At 44.9% G+C, this 15297-nt stretch overlaps 1 protein-coding gene across 6 annotated transcripts; it reads left to right on the forward strand.

The window, feature by feature from the left end:
- Positions 1-872: 872 nt before the first annotated feature.
- On the forward strand, positions 873-15093 carry LOC120826619 (cyclic AMP-responsive element-binding protein 5). Of its 6 annotated transcripts, none has more exons than XM_040189064.2 (11): positions 873-1134; positions 3251-3317; positions 3759-3852; positions 5226-5335; positions 5649-5899; positions 8664-8790; positions 9098-9169; positions 11868-12188; positions 12310-12576; positions 12666-12774; positions 13940-15093. In XM_040189064.2, the coding sequence occupies exons 2-11, from the start codon at positions 3264-3266 to the stop codon at positions 14074-14076; spliced, it is 1542 nt and encodes a 513-aa protein (XP_040044998.2). In that variant the 5' UTR covers positions 873-1134; positions 3251-3263; the 3' UTR covers positions 14077-15093. The 6 variants fall into 6 exon arrangements, with proteins under 6 accessions (XP_040044998.2, XP_077937966.1, XP_077937963.1 ...); XM_078081840.1 differs by having other exon boundaries at positions 13946-14216; XM_078081837.1 differs by having other exon boundaries at positions 1029-1130.
- Positions 15094-15297: the final 204 nt, after the last annotated feature.

The raw sequence follows: 15297 nt of genomic DNA on the forward strand, positions 1-15297 counted from the left end.
GCTTTGTGTTCTCTACACAAATCTGTGTCAGACAGGGGTGTGAGTCTTTGTCCTGTTCATGACTTCATGACATCATGTTGAACACACAATGGCTGCCAGTGTGTAGTGACTGCAGACGGATTGATGGTGATGACATTTTATTAATAAAGCTCCACTGCAAAAAATGGGGAACCATATTGAAATGTCTTTTCAGATCAGCCGACTGTATTGTATTATTCAATACAAGTTAAATAAACTTGATCCAGCAAAAAGGTTATTTTATGAATACACATATATATTTATTAATATATATTTATTATTTTACATGTATATTGTTTAGGTTTGTCACCTGAATGTCTTTAATGTGTTGTATTGTATTTTGGTCTGTTTTTTTATTGTTGTCCTTTTCTTGATCGTTAACTACCTGATTAGATAAACACTAAAGAGGCAATGCAACTGTATTGGGTCATCAGAGATTACAACATAGGGCCACTGCGCATTTAGTATGAAAATAGGATTTCTTATATTATCATTATTATTCCGCTATCATTAGTTGAAGAAGCAAATGTTTGTCTACTAGTTTACCACTGAACTGTTCTTTTTATCGGGCTCACAGTGGAACAAAGCACTGCTTCATTTCTCTCTCCAAGAATATTATGTTCTTTTTAAATAATACTTTTCAAGAAGCCGGAAAAGTACCACACACACCAAAAAACTATTGCTCATTTTGACGCATAAACTCGCAGACGCTGACGTCCCATTTCAGGAAGAACGAAAGTGGGGTGAGCGAGGAAAAAAGCCGGGTCTCCACCGCCCCCCCCCTCTCTCCCCCCTCCCCCCCTCAGTCCGCCCCGTGTCCCGTCACGTAGCCGAGGGTGCGTGCGCCTCGCGTTGTCTTTCGCTGCTCGTCCACCACAATGTCGCTGTCCCGTCCGTCCCCGTATAGCCCACCGACAGGGTGTCTTAACCCCGCCCCCCCCGAATCCCTCAAACCCCTCGCGCCGTACGGGACCGCAATGATTTAGAAGTTCAGGAATCCCACGTGACGTCACCGGGAGAATGATGTAATGCGTCTGTAAATAGAACGTATTGTAATCTCGCTCCAGTCCAACGTGGTTCCTCTCCGGAGCGCCGCTCGTCCCTCTCGACTTGTAGGTAAGCCTCCGCAATTTAACTTTCATTCACAAAACTTTAAACTCGCCTGACGCCGACACCGACTGTTACATTTACATTTAATCGCTTTTCTTTTTTCTTTCTTTTTTTTTACGGTCTATTACTGTAAAGTTGAGAGGGAAGTTTGGGGTTTGTTGTCCCCGGTGAAGTCTCATCACAAGGCGGACGGGGTCGAGTGCGAGTGTCTATTTGGGGGGTGTGACAGCGCTGTCTTTACAGCTGTGCCGGGCTTGTTTATGGGACGAGCAGGTTGAGCGTTGAGAGGAAACACACACCGGCGTGTCCTCGAGACGCATCCAGCCGGACGACTCGCTGCTCAGAACCGCCGCACAATTTGAGCCGATATTTACGTTCACCCCATCCGACATGGCAACTTTGAGTAAGTTAAGGTGACGCTTTAATTTTTTTTTTTTTTTAAGATGGATCTTGCAGATGATTCAAAAGCAGGTGGTTTTAGAAGTTGCGAAGTGCATTATGTCATCCATCACAAGTAGAGCGAGAGGAGGAAGTGACGAAAAAAGGTCGTGTGATCCTGTTGTCCCCCAAAGATTAACAAAGAATAAAACAAAAATAAAGTCCGTTTGCATTTGCAACGTGTTTGTCTATTGTCCCCTCCGATCGGTTGTGGGATTTGTGTATTAAGGATGACGTCATTCTGCATTGACGTAATCGCTCTGACAGAAGGTTTTGCTCAAAATCTGCTGAGTCTGCTCCACTTCTACTGCTGCTGAAAAATAAGTTAAAAGGTGTTGAAGATGATAGTGTTATCATCATCTATCCACGCATGAATGTCTGACATATAAAACAATGTACACTAATACCATTGCTCCCACACACTGTTAAAGTGCACCTCCATAGAAACCTGCAAAACTGTAAACGCTTCCTTATCCTTGTCGATGGATTTTAATAGTGGTTTATCCATCTGAAATTGTAGAGTCGTGGACACCTGTTTGTTTATTCAATACCGTAATACACACACAAACACACACACACACACACACACACACACACACACACACCTATGAAGTCATCGCTACGCTCTGTGTTTGGAAAATGGGGGCTGAGACAGGTTCAAACCTGTCAGTAGTCGGCCTTCAGCTCTCCCTCTGCCTCCTCCCACCCTCATTCCTTTCCTCTTCCATTCATTGTCTCCTCCTCCTCTCTCTCTCTCTCTCTCTCTGCCTTTTCCATTCCTCTCTCCATCACTCTAATGTCACTCTACAATCCCACACAAAAAAACCCACACACACGCACTTTCCATTTCTTATGGAAGCATGTACTTTTGCCCTCTTTCTCCTCTGTCACTCTTTCCCACAACATCAGGACCCACTTTGCTGTCTTCTCGGCGACCCTTTCTTTCTTCAGTTTTCTTGCGGGAGGAGGAAAGGTGTAGCGAGCGCGACCCTCATTGACCTCTCCATGAAGTGTGTGACTCCCGTATGGTGACACGCGGTCGGAGATGCCGGGGAGATGAAGACTTCTTCCTTTGCTCTCAGTGGAAAATGAGGCGTCAGCGCAGAGTCGTGCACTTCAAATATGTCACAGTTACCCCCCACCGCGGGCTTAATATCTCCACCGAAGACTCAACTTCGTTTTCACGTCCTGCATGGCAAGCACGTATCCTGTCATCACGCTCGCGCTATTGGCTGAAGACGACATGAAAGCTCAATCGCTCTACACTGAGCACTTCCCTACGTAATAACCACCAAAAACTTTGGTTCCCTTCTGGTGCGTACATGATACCAGCCAGGAGTAATGAATGCACAAACAGAACGTATTTATTACAGCACTTGTCCTAATAAGAATGACTACCTGCTATAAACAGCGACGCTGTCGCTCTCCTGCCGGCACCGAAGGTCCCGAGACAACGTGTCTCTGGGTGAAACGTCCGTCATCTGTGGCATCTACCTCACTGCACAAGACTTCCGCAATAAGGACGTGATAATTGGGAGCAAGACTGTATCACGCCAGCTGGCTGTGTGATTCGTCCAAAATGCGGCACCGCGAGCATCGTACAGCAACTGAGATCCAGCATGCCGTGTGCGCCGCGATGAGGATTGCAGGTTAAACGGGTGTTCTTGCTTCTTCTGTTTTGTAGGCCTGTGGATGACATGAATGACAAACAGGACAGGCCTTATGTGTGCGGCGCCCCGAGCTGCTCTCAGGTCAGTTGGATGCAGAGGGAGTGTGTCAGACGTGCGCCGAAGAAGCTGGTCATCTTTTGTTTTTTTTGTTGTTGCAGGGAAATATATAATTACGGTCAGATTAGATTATTTATATAAGAATATCAAGGAATGTATTGTAGGGGAAATAAATTTCTTTAGTGTTGTAAACTGTTTTTTTGTGATTTATTTTTTATTTTGGACATAATGCATTTCCAGGTTAATAATGATAAAATAATCTATAATAACATAAATGTAGTTTTCATTTGTTTTATCATTTGGAGCAATAAATATTCCGAGATCGCTTCCAGGCTTCCGACCGTCGGAACTGATGGCTCAGATACGGGAGGCGTTAGCTGGTTTTAACTGAACATCGCGTCCCAATGTGTCATACAGCTGCCCGCATCGCTTCATATCTTTCTCACTCTATCGCTGTGCTTGCAGCGCTTCCCCTCGGAGGAGCATCTGGTCATCCACAGACGCAAGCACGAGATGTCCCTCAAGTTCTCCTCCATCAAGACGGACACGGCTTTCACAGGTGAGAGTGCACGAAAGAATCCCCCCTAAAAAGAGAAAATAACAACTTTTGGCCCGTTCGCACTCCCACGTCCACCAAGAGCTACTTGAGCTTGTGTATCCGCTCATCTCCCCATAACCGCATATAATCTTCTTCATTTCACTACTTAGATATGCTGTATGTCACAGTTCAGCTTTTGTACATGTGTGTGTCTGTGTGTGTGTGTGTCGACCTCTTTTCAGGATCATTGCTTGATGAAAAAAAGATGATGCTAGTTATACAGTATGAAAGCAGATAAGCTCGATACAGGTTTCAGATCATTTGTGTTGTGAAACAGAGCCGCTCATGTTGAAACATGTACAGTACACCATCAGATTAGACCGAACATGCCGATAATAACATCAGTTAAAACCGACTTGTCTGCATTTGCAAATAACACCAACTAAGCATTGAGTAAATTAAATGCACAAATATTTACCAATATCAGATGGACTGTATTGTTTATTGCCACACCAGTGGTTTATGTACAGGTACATAATACAGTGAAGCAGGTTTTCTCTCTGAAGGAATCACACTATTACAATAGTTTTGTCATTCGAATTACACAAAATCGCAAAAGCTGTAAAAAGTAAATTCCCCATCTTTTTCCATTTCTCATTTATCCCACACAAATGGCTCCTCCTGATTCTAATAAGCTAATAAAAAAAATGATTTAATTATCATGGTGTTTAATGGGAAGAGGTTGTGCCCCGATTGTCTAAATGCTGTTTTATATATTAGAACTGCAAAACTATAGTTGACGTTGACTATACGTGTGCACCGCACATAGCGGGGAGTTAGCAATGCTGTCCTTTTAACACCTCTGGGAAAATAAAACAGCTATTTTAAAGCAACAGAGGTTTGATGAAACCAATCCTGTTTCACTCAGCAAAGACCTTTTCCGTTGCACCGCCGCGGTCCTGACTCACGATCAAAAGTTGTCACGTGACACTGCCCGTAACCATAGAAACAGCTGTCCATCTGGAAGTAAACATGAGCATGCCATCTAACCTCTGCAGACCCTCCCTCTGCAGCGCTCTCTCTTTGTCCGTCCTGTAGCCTGTCACGCCTCCTGCAGGAAATCTCATGTCAAAACAAAGAGTCCAGCTGACCTTTGACCCGCGCATGTTTAGACGGCGCAAGGAGACAGACTGTTGTTATCACATAGAGAGACAGAGAGCCCCGCTGAGAGGAGACTTGGTTCCTCTCCCGGCGTTGCCGCTCGGGCGAAAAGTGGATTTAGAAAGTAAATAAGCTGAAAGTGGGAAGACTAAAAAACTCAGTGATACAAAAATGTTTGCATGGTTTTCCAACTTCTCTTCTTTTGTTTATGCATTTGTTTGTCATCCTTCCAGACCAGACTCCGACGCCAACACGATTTTTGCAGAACTGTGAAGAGGTGGGTCTGTTCAAGGAGATAGAGGAAGAGTTTCTTCAAGCACAAGAAGAAGAGAAAAGCAAACAGGTACTTTTTTTTTTTTTACTAAAATGTAAGAGTTCTGTCCGGCTTGTTCTGGTTGAGAGTTTTAAGGGACACTTGAGCGTGAGGAAGATAAAAGCACAAGACCCAATTAGAAAACCGCAGATATCTGACCTGCTGCGAGGAAAGACACACCAGGAAAGTCACACCAGGCACATATTCCCCCGTAAATTAAACAACCAGACACACACACACACACACATCAACTTCGCTTAAGGTCACAAAAACACACACTCAGAATAGACAATGCAAGTTCAAAAGGGTCCCAGCTGATTGTCGCTCCCGCTTCTCCCCACAGAGGCTTTCTCACAATGGGCCGCCCTGCATGAACCAGCAGCAGCTCAAACCTCAGCTTCAGCTCCAGCACCCACCCCGACCTCAGCACCCGCAGCCGCCGCTGCACCATCCCCACCCCCACCCCCTGCTGCACCTCCACTCCCATGGCCCCATGATGGGCCCCAGCTGCAGCCTGGCGGCCCAGCAAGCGCTGTCCTCCTCGCAGGCCGGATCAGTCATCACCCAGGCTCCTTCCACCCTCGCACACTCAGGGTGAGTGCGGCCGCACACACACACACACACACACACACACCTGAGCGGCGCGCTCGTATACACACACATAGGGTGCAGATTTTACTGTGCGTCCACACGCAGCTACGCTCATTCCTTCATCCCGTAGACACGCGTGGTTTTTCTTCGTCTCCTTCACCCCGTCTCGCCCATCCTGTTGTGGATGTCTTATAACTCACTCTGTCTGGCACGGACGGGCATTTCCCCCTGCATAATTTACCACTGCACTAATGAACTGAGAGAAAGAAAAAAAATCAGACATCAATTTACTGAAGAACAAAGTTGGAGCAAAAGAGATGGAGAACCGCTGCACATACCCCCTCCACCCGCCACCCCCCTCTGAAACCCACTGACACGACCCAGCCTGCCACTCAAAATGCTGCCTCTGTTATGTCTGTTAAGAGAGCCAGACTGGAGTCTCCCAGCGGCTCTGCAGCTTCCACGGCTCCCTGGTTATCGGCCCGTTTAACAGACAGATTAGAGGAGTTCCTGTCTTTCATCTGACCAGCTCCCACCAACTGCTTTCCCTCCTCCTGACATTCCGACTTCAGATTTGGATTTATGCAATGCACATATCGTGGGTTTAATGAAAAGATGTCACACTAGTTTTAATTGGAGCACGCTGTTTGATGGGAAAAATTGTGCTCTACGCTGTGGTGGTTTAGGTTGGTCAAATTCCAACTTTTCACAGATTTAAATGAACAAGGATGGTAACATTGTAGTTGCAGCTAAATTATATACTTTATTAATTAGGAAAACTGATTTAGTATATATTACATAGGTAAAAGTTCAAACTGGACTGACCGGATTGAATCAATGCAATTATAAGTTTATATACATTTCGGTTATCTGAACAACAAAAGGAAGCACAACACAAGATAAAACCAAACCAAACACGTACTCACTGAAACCTAAAACTCAACTTCCATTTCCACTGCCACTTTATTTGTTTTTCATAGATTTTAAATGTATTATTTATTAATTATTATTAACCCATGGTCACCAGTGCACCTATCATTCACTTTACCGATGGAGCCTTGTGACTTCTGCCTGCCAGACGTACAGTACAGTAGATAAACAAAGTTTCACATCTTCACAGATACGATGAACCAAAAGTAAGTCAATGACATAATGAGCTTCAAACATCTGTCCATGAGCAGACAGGACAGGATGGGACAGGACAGCAGGGAGGGACAGTTGATTATGGTTCATAAACCGGTGAACCCAGACGGCATGTTAGTCAGTGCAACCAGCACAAGTGTTGCTTTACGAACCGTGGATTGTGTGTCTGACTGTTTCCCCTCGTGTTTACGACCTGTTTCCATAGCGACCTGCTCTCTGAGAGTCTGGCTGTAGGCCCGGCAGCGCTGTTGTGGTTACGTTAGAAAAAACGCTGTTTTGGTTCGTCTGTACTTTGCTGTACGTTAAACGGGCCGCTTACCCCAGAACGAGAGATGACATCATTTGCCGATGACCTCACCACGCCCGCGGAGGCCCGCGCTGTCCGATTGGCAGAGAGCCAAAGCGGTTAGGTCAGCACATGGCACCCCGGGTCTCTACGTCCCCCCCGCTGTGATCCCTGAGCGTCTTTCCTCCCTCTCAAGCTGTCACTTTATTTTGTCGTTTTTTGTTTTGTTTTCCTTGTCACGTTTTTCGCCTCACAATAGTTTCCACTCACGTTGCCCCACCTCAAACCTCTGCTTGTGCCTTATGTGCTCACGCCAATAAGAGATTATAACCAACCTTTCATCCTTTTATCGGTATGATGAGGGGTTTTTTATAGTGTCACATACGCAAAGCTTGGTTGCAAGTGACTCTAGACAACATTAAACACTGAACCTCAGATAATCAGTGTGTTCTGTGTCTGAGTGGAAGAAGAAAAATGACGCATTCAGTCACAAATTCTGCTTTAATAGTATATGTTTAGGCACAGTTACAATAATGAGAAAATATAACCCTATATATTTTGTTATATGAGCAGATAAAATAAACATGAACGGAAATAATTTAACACGCAGTTTATCTCAGAAGTATGAAAGAATAATAATTTGTACAACAAAAGAAAAACCTGTCTGTGATACAGCCAAAGTCATTTTCTACTCTCCTAATAAAATATAGAGTGGCTTATTTGGGCTAAATATATGTTGTCAGTGCAGTGGATGTAAATATAATAAAGATTTTGGTCTACACAATTACTTTTGAAAACGGAAAAAAACTCTTTCCAGCAGCATATGTCCATATTAATCTGGATAATCCACAAAACAATAGTTTTTATTAGGACCACTTTTCTAGCTGGAACTGGTTCCAATGAAAGGTTTTCACATTGAGGCGTGGGGGATTATTTAAAATATAACATTGTTTTTGAAAAAACATACAGAAAATAGTTCAACTTTTCAATACTTTTTAGCACTGGAGGTGAAATTCCAATCCCATCCATTATATTAGGTGGAGTCAGAACTATATTAGGAAGATAAGGAAAAACAGCTAATGTGTTGTATATCAATTCTATTCTAGATTTGGTCATAATTCTTCTCCGATCGGCCTGTAGATTTCGCACCTAATGACCTTTTCTGACCATCTATCTCCGCCTAACCCCCATCTGCCATAGCAGCTATAAATGTTTCAACTTGAAACCTCTCCCCGTCTCTGATAATTGAAACCTTGGCTGTCGATAGCACTCTCTAGGCTTGACCTGCTCCTCTCTCTCTCTCTCCCTCCCCCTCCCTGTCTTTGTGGCTGACCACAGGCCAGTTCCGGGGTCGCTGTCCTCCCTCCTCCACATGCGGAACAGACAAAGGCAACCGCTGCCGGCCTCCCTGCCTGGCACCCTGCCGGACCCCGCCATGCAAGGGGCCTCTGCTCACCACTTGCCCGTAAGTACACTGGGACCTGGATCCTTTGCGCATTTTCATATATATATATATATCGCACACGCGTGCATCATCATTTATGGATGCAGGTGTAATGGCCAAGGTGCACGGTCAAGATCACCGAGTTCAAAATATACACGGCTGACAGGAAAATTCACTTCACTCTTGTGTATGAATTAATCAAAAGTGTCAAACTGCAAATGGGTATGACCTTATGGAGAACTCGTTAAACTTGAGCTTACGTCTGTGATATAGCTTTTTCTTGTCACAGCTGAAAGGTTATTTTTGTGTCAATTTCTTTCCTTTTCAGATAGAGAAGCAAATGTCGTGTTTAATGGGTTTACCAGGTCCAGCACACAACCTCTCCTGCTCCTCGCCCCAGGTACTGACGACGTATCTTCTGACTCTCTGCCGCTGTATGAGGCCTAAATCAGAATATTTCGGTATTGAACGAATGGTGCGACATTTTGGGAAACACAATTTGGTTGTTTGGTTTCTGAAAGAATTGTGGTTAAATGTTTTACCAATGGCATCCCGACAGTACTGGCAGCTGGTTAGCTTAGCATAAAGACTGAAAACAAGGGGGGGGGGGGGGGGGGGGGAGTCCAACTGCAGCAAAGCCCTACTATCGCCTCTAAAGCTCACTTTTGAGCTCACTTCTTTATCTGAAGTGTAAAAATCACAATTTGCTCTTTTACAGGAGCCACACAATGGCTTGTTTCAGAGAAATAATTTCCTGGAATCTCTGCTGATTGCATGGCAACTCCTCAGGGCCAATAAATCCTAAAACATCATTTTCATTTTGGACAGACCCAGTCTAACCGTTTCCTTCTGGTTCCATACTTCATGCTCAGCTACAATTACCATCTGCTGGCTTTAGCCTCATATTTGCCTCATTTAACAGACAAAGATTTAATCAAAGAACTACACCTTCAAGCTGTACATGATCACACTATTCTAATTCTACTTTAGAATTAAATCAATTATACACTCTTCATCTTATGTTCTGCATTTTGGATTCTTTTCTTCCTAATCAGTAAAGGCAGGAAACAGTGTACACACACACACACACACACACGCACACAGGAAGTCCGAACCTACATGCTCTCCCTGGCTTTCTGGGTTGTTTTATTTTCCTCGTGTCAACCTGCTCTCAATCTCAGCCCCGGTAAATTTTACATTTCCTCTCTCTAGCTGCGTGTCGTTTCAAAAGCGACTTCAAAAGGAAAACTGTGAAATCGCCCTGCATCCGCACACAAAAAAAAAACACACACACAGGCTATGACTTCATGTGCAGAGTTTGTTTGCCAGAGCGGTCAAATTAAAAGTGGTTTTAGGTTTCAGAGCTGCTCCCTTCGCAGGTTCATATCTGAACCTCTCTCTCCTTTGAGCGCACGTACTTCTTCTCAGGACCAACTTAATTCCATTGTAGTTTAGTCTTGCCAGGTGTTGTGTTTTGCATTTCCCGGGCGTGAAACAGGACTCCGACTCTGTAAAAACCACAGCGGGTCTATAAACATGCCTCCGTCGTACAGTAAACTGCGCAACTCGGGCCGAAGTGGGAAAGTGAACGTTTAACAAGTGGATCACTGTTTCGTGTACAGTTCTGTGTCTTCATTCACTGATCCCTCCAGACAGAAATATCAACGCGGTGTGTCATCCGGGCCAAGGAGACCCATGATGTAACCACGGGCCCCAGTGTCAGGGTGTTTCTATGTAGTAAACAGAGCCCAACTACTCGTGTCCCGTCCTGTTCGGTGTGTGCGCGTGTGTGTGTGCGCATGCGTGTGTGTGTGTGTGTGTGTGTGACTGGCAGCCGGCTGGTAAAGCTGGCACGTACAGCTCGGTGACCTCATCCTTGGCAGCGGCTAAATGTGCTCCCTTTTTTTTCGTTGTTGAATGGTTGGAGGGGAGAAAAAAAATCTGCTTCTTCTCTTAAAGAATTATTGTGTAACGGGGAACAGATAGCAAAATGGCCAGGGGAGGGGAGGGGGGTTAGAGGGAGGGGGTGATGTCATGCTCTAAACATGACCTCTCTCCTCTGCTTAGTGTAGGAGAAAGGTGAGATGAGGTTTAATTTAGCTCTTACAGTCTGTGAATTGTGAACGACAAAGTGTGAAGCCATCAAGCTGCATTTATTGGGACACATTATCCGTCTCTTCTTCGGTTGTTTTCGCCGCTGTGGTTAATTAGGAGAAAAGGCGAAGATGAGCTAAGATTGTGGCGAGCAGCGCTTGTAGTTTTTGTTTTCGCTCTCGGTAGGTTAAGGACACTGCGGCCGGCAGCTTGTCTGCTGTTACCAATTTAGCCAGTGATGGGGGTCAAACGCACCACAGCCAGTGTGAGAGCGACGGAAAAAGTTTATGTATATCCTCAAGCTTTCCATGAACGCGATATCAACTCCAAGATGGTTTAGTATCACTGGTTAAGTGTTGAGACAGACTGTGTGCGGATATATGTTTATGTTTCTGAATAGACTCTTTTTGAAAGCTATTCACGTTTTGTAAAATACAAACATAAGACCATTCCAGATGTTTATGGGCCTTTTCTGGGATTCGTATTTGTACCCACGATGGCAATGTCAGAGGTCCTTTCATGCTCAGAATGCAATATAACAGTATTGGTTGCAGGATATGTGTCATCTTTGCTCTTCTTCAATAATACACATACATGTAGAAAGGTTGGAGGACTATCAATCAGTTTCAGATTTATGTTAAAACCTCAGCGGTCAAACTTAACCCAAAATTTGTCAAGGCCCAAGTGAACTCCCATCCAGCGTTACTGGTACTGGCCCGCTTGGCCCTAGCATGCGATAAGTTAACCAGCCGATTAGAAATTGGTTGTCTCTAACATTCCTAGAGGCCATAATAAACTCCGACGGAAGGAGGATGTGAAAGTCATAATGAGTCAAATACTGAGGCTCCACTGGGTTTATCTTAATGTACGACTCCATCTCTGTCAGTTTAGACCTTTTAAATTGTAGAGAGAAAAACGTTGTGTGGAAAAACTGCATAAAGGCTCTTACTGTGGATCCTTTATATCTTAAAATATCATTATCCGTCTTTTAAATCTCTTCTCAGAGATCCAAACATGCCGGGGGCCACCACTTCCAACAGCACCACCCAACAATGGCAGCCATCAACAACCCAGTGACATCTATGGGTCACATGATGGAAATGATGTCACAGCGCCACCAGGCACCTCCACTGCAACACCATCACCATCACCCTCATCATCCGCAACTACAAGCTCCACCCCTCACCTTCCAGCAGCAATGCAATGGTTCACCTCCGCAGCATCCGGGAAGCACCCACGGCCACCACGGACAGGCTAACCAAGCCCCGCCTCCCCATCTGCAGCAGGGCTCGCCACCTGAACACGCCATGTCTGTTCCAGCCCAGGTACACGCGCTTTCTGATCATCTACCGATGAGCTCGGCGACATTGCACTCAGGACTTCATATCCTCTGCCTAAAGGCTCAGGGATGCTACTTTTAAGATGTTGGTTTCCCCTCTTGTATAGTTATCGCCAGTTGCACAGCAGATGCAGCCCTCCCATCCATCCCACTCCCAGCATGCAGTGCAGGACGGTGGCAGCATTGGAGGAGGAGGAGGTGGCGGCGGCCACCGTCGCAGGAGGACGGCGGAGCAGGACCCCGACGAGCGCAGACAGAAGTTCCTGGAGCGGAACCGGGCGGCAGCCACCCGCTGCCGACAGAAGAGGAAAGTGTGGGTGTCGTCGCTGGAGAAGAAAGCCGAAGAGCTGACGCACACAAACCTGCAGCTACAGGTGGGACGCGCACACAGCGCACGCGCGATCGCTGGCAAATTAAAACATCCAGGGTACTGAGTGTGTTTTTTTGCTGCATGTTCCCCCAGAACGAGGTGACGTCGTTGAGGTCAGAGGTGGGTCAACTGAAGCAGATTCTGCTCACCCACAAGGATTGCCCCGTCACCGCCCGGCAGAGAGAGGCAAAGGGGTACCCCAGTGAGTAAAAGCCACCCCACCTCCCCCTCCTCCCCGTCCCGCACTTCCTCTCTAGAACTCTCACCAGCTGTACCAGACGCCTGACACCAATCATCTCCATCCACCACAGAGGGTTTAACTTTGATGCCTTATGCCTTATGCCGCTATGTGCACAGAGGGGAAAGACTGGTTACGTTATGTCCTGTTACGGCGCTCCACCCCTCAGCACACATAGGGACCTAAACAGCACTAAAGACTCTGCTTTGAAACATATTGGTACATGCACTTTTATTCCTATGTGGAGAGGCAATCCGGGGGGAAAGCACAGCACTCTTCACTCTCCATTTAGAGGAATGCATTTTTCATTTTCATTTTCATTCAATGAACATTGACGGTATTTAAAACACTACAGAGCAGTGGTTCACCTGGAGGTTGAGTCGGAGCATAATTCCTCGGGGTGGCCAGATGGTTGTGGACAATCTTTTTTTTGTTAGATACTAAATATAAAGATTGAATAACATACTTCAGACCGGGGAGTGTTTTTTTTTTTACATTGCCTGTATCAGTGATATGATTTGCCTCATAATAGACTTTATTGAATGCTTAAAAAGTATGCCTGCACATAAGTCTCTGACCAGGGGTTTTCCAGGAGGTCAGGGGGAGATAAAAAGTCCAGAATCTACAAAGCCAGAGCACATTGGATAACGCTTGGGGGTGTTGCGACTCAGAAACATTGAGAACCTCTGCTCCAGAGCGGCATTTTGCCTTGCATGAAGTTGCTTGGAACAAAATGCACACAATGATTATCTTGGATTCGAGGCAGGCGAAAGTTAATGTTCAACAACAATTGAACCTGTATGTGACCTTAAAGAAAAGAAACAAATACTGCACCTTGTGGCTTAAATTAAACCAGCCTTTATGTTTTAAATATTGAGCTTCAGAGAACAAAATGGATGCAATGTTGGCATGTGTTACTTTCGTATATTTCTATCGTTGTCTTTTTACCTGTATGTACAGTATTCATTTAATGAAATAAAAGAGATATTTTCCTTTAATTTGAGGTGTAGTGATCTTTTCATTCATTTGCATGCACATGCTCACAAACCCCACACAACCCCAACACACTCCATCCAACACAACCCACACATGATCTGTGACTTTGATTGACAGCTGTCTCTGTGTCCAGCTGCAGGGGTGAGCCCAGGCGGAAGTCCCACCCCTTTAGGTCCCGGGTCACATCTGCGGGCCATTCAACACAACGGCATCTCCACCTCCTCGACCTCTAAAGGCGACACGGGGCACAACCCCGGGCCCGGACGTTAGCCCTCACCACACCGAGGAGGGGCCGAATCCAACCAGACCGAATTATGTCAAAACCACACTAAAGTCTCGCTCAGCCGGGGGTTCCGTGTGGCTTCACATTTGAGATTAAATACTGAACTGGATAGGGAGATTCATAAAACCATGTGACCACACGGGTACATTTCCACAGCAGGTGCAAAAACAACCTTTTCTAAAAGCCTGTGATGGTTTCATGAGAACTGGTTCCAAAAAGTGTTTCTGTTCGCAGCAATCTGTCTTCTACGGACCGACTGCACAGAAATCATCACACATTTTGAGTATGTTTTGCTCTTAATAAAAAAAACCTAATATTTTTGTTTTATATTTCACCACCATGTGCCTTCTCCTGTCAAAATGATGTATTTTTCTACAATCAATACAAACAAAATGTTTAAATCAAACCCAGAGCAGTTTTAGAACAGAACTGAACAATATTTCCTCTCTGACTCTTTTTAAAAACTGCACAAAGACACAAACAAAGAACCGCACCGAATGTTCTAATCACTGTCAAATAATAAGAGAAAACATATTATAAATTACTTATTAGTACTTCCTTGTATTTTTTTTATAAAGTCTGTCTGATATTCTACCCTCTAAACCTTTGGTTTGCGATGAGATTACGGTTATAAATGTGTTCTGTACATACCGTATGGTCTAGTCTGCCATCTAGTGACTGCTTTTGTCAATGAGAGCAGACCATTATACCTGGAGTGGTCAGCAACACAAATCATTGCCGGTTTTATGTTTCACCAATAAAAAGACCAATAGGTTCCTTATGAATGTATTATCTGTGTAACACACAAAGGGAAGGCATTGTTTTTTATTTCAACAATGCATTTGTCTGTCAGTAAATGAAAGTGTCCCGAACCTGAGGACCTGATTGTGGTACCAGTTGTAGACTCTTCCGTTTGTCTTATTTTATCAAAAGCTTTTCATTCTGACACCTCGGTTCCTGTCTGGTGATATGAATATAACTTGCATATAACTTGCATGCGTTCATTTTGAATCCATATGTGAGTTTATGCGTGTCATTGTGCATGTGTGCTTGATTAGTGTGAGATACTCCACCCACCTAACAAAGGGACTGCTTAACTATTGCCAGACCTTCACGTGACGCTCATGCAAAAGCATGGATGCACACGCCCTCTCACACAGACACACACACACACACACACGTATTATATGTCATTATCTTCCCCAATC

The sequence above is a fragment of the Gasterosteus aculeatus genome, chromosome 10 (assembly GCF_964276395.1).
Source record: "Gasterosteus aculeatus chromosome 10, fGasAcu3.hap1.1, whole genome shotgun sequence".
In the NCBI taxonomy this organism is placed as follows: Eukaryota; Metazoa; Chordata; class Actinopteri; order Perciformes; family Gasterosteidae; genus Gasterosteus; species Gasterosteus aculeatus.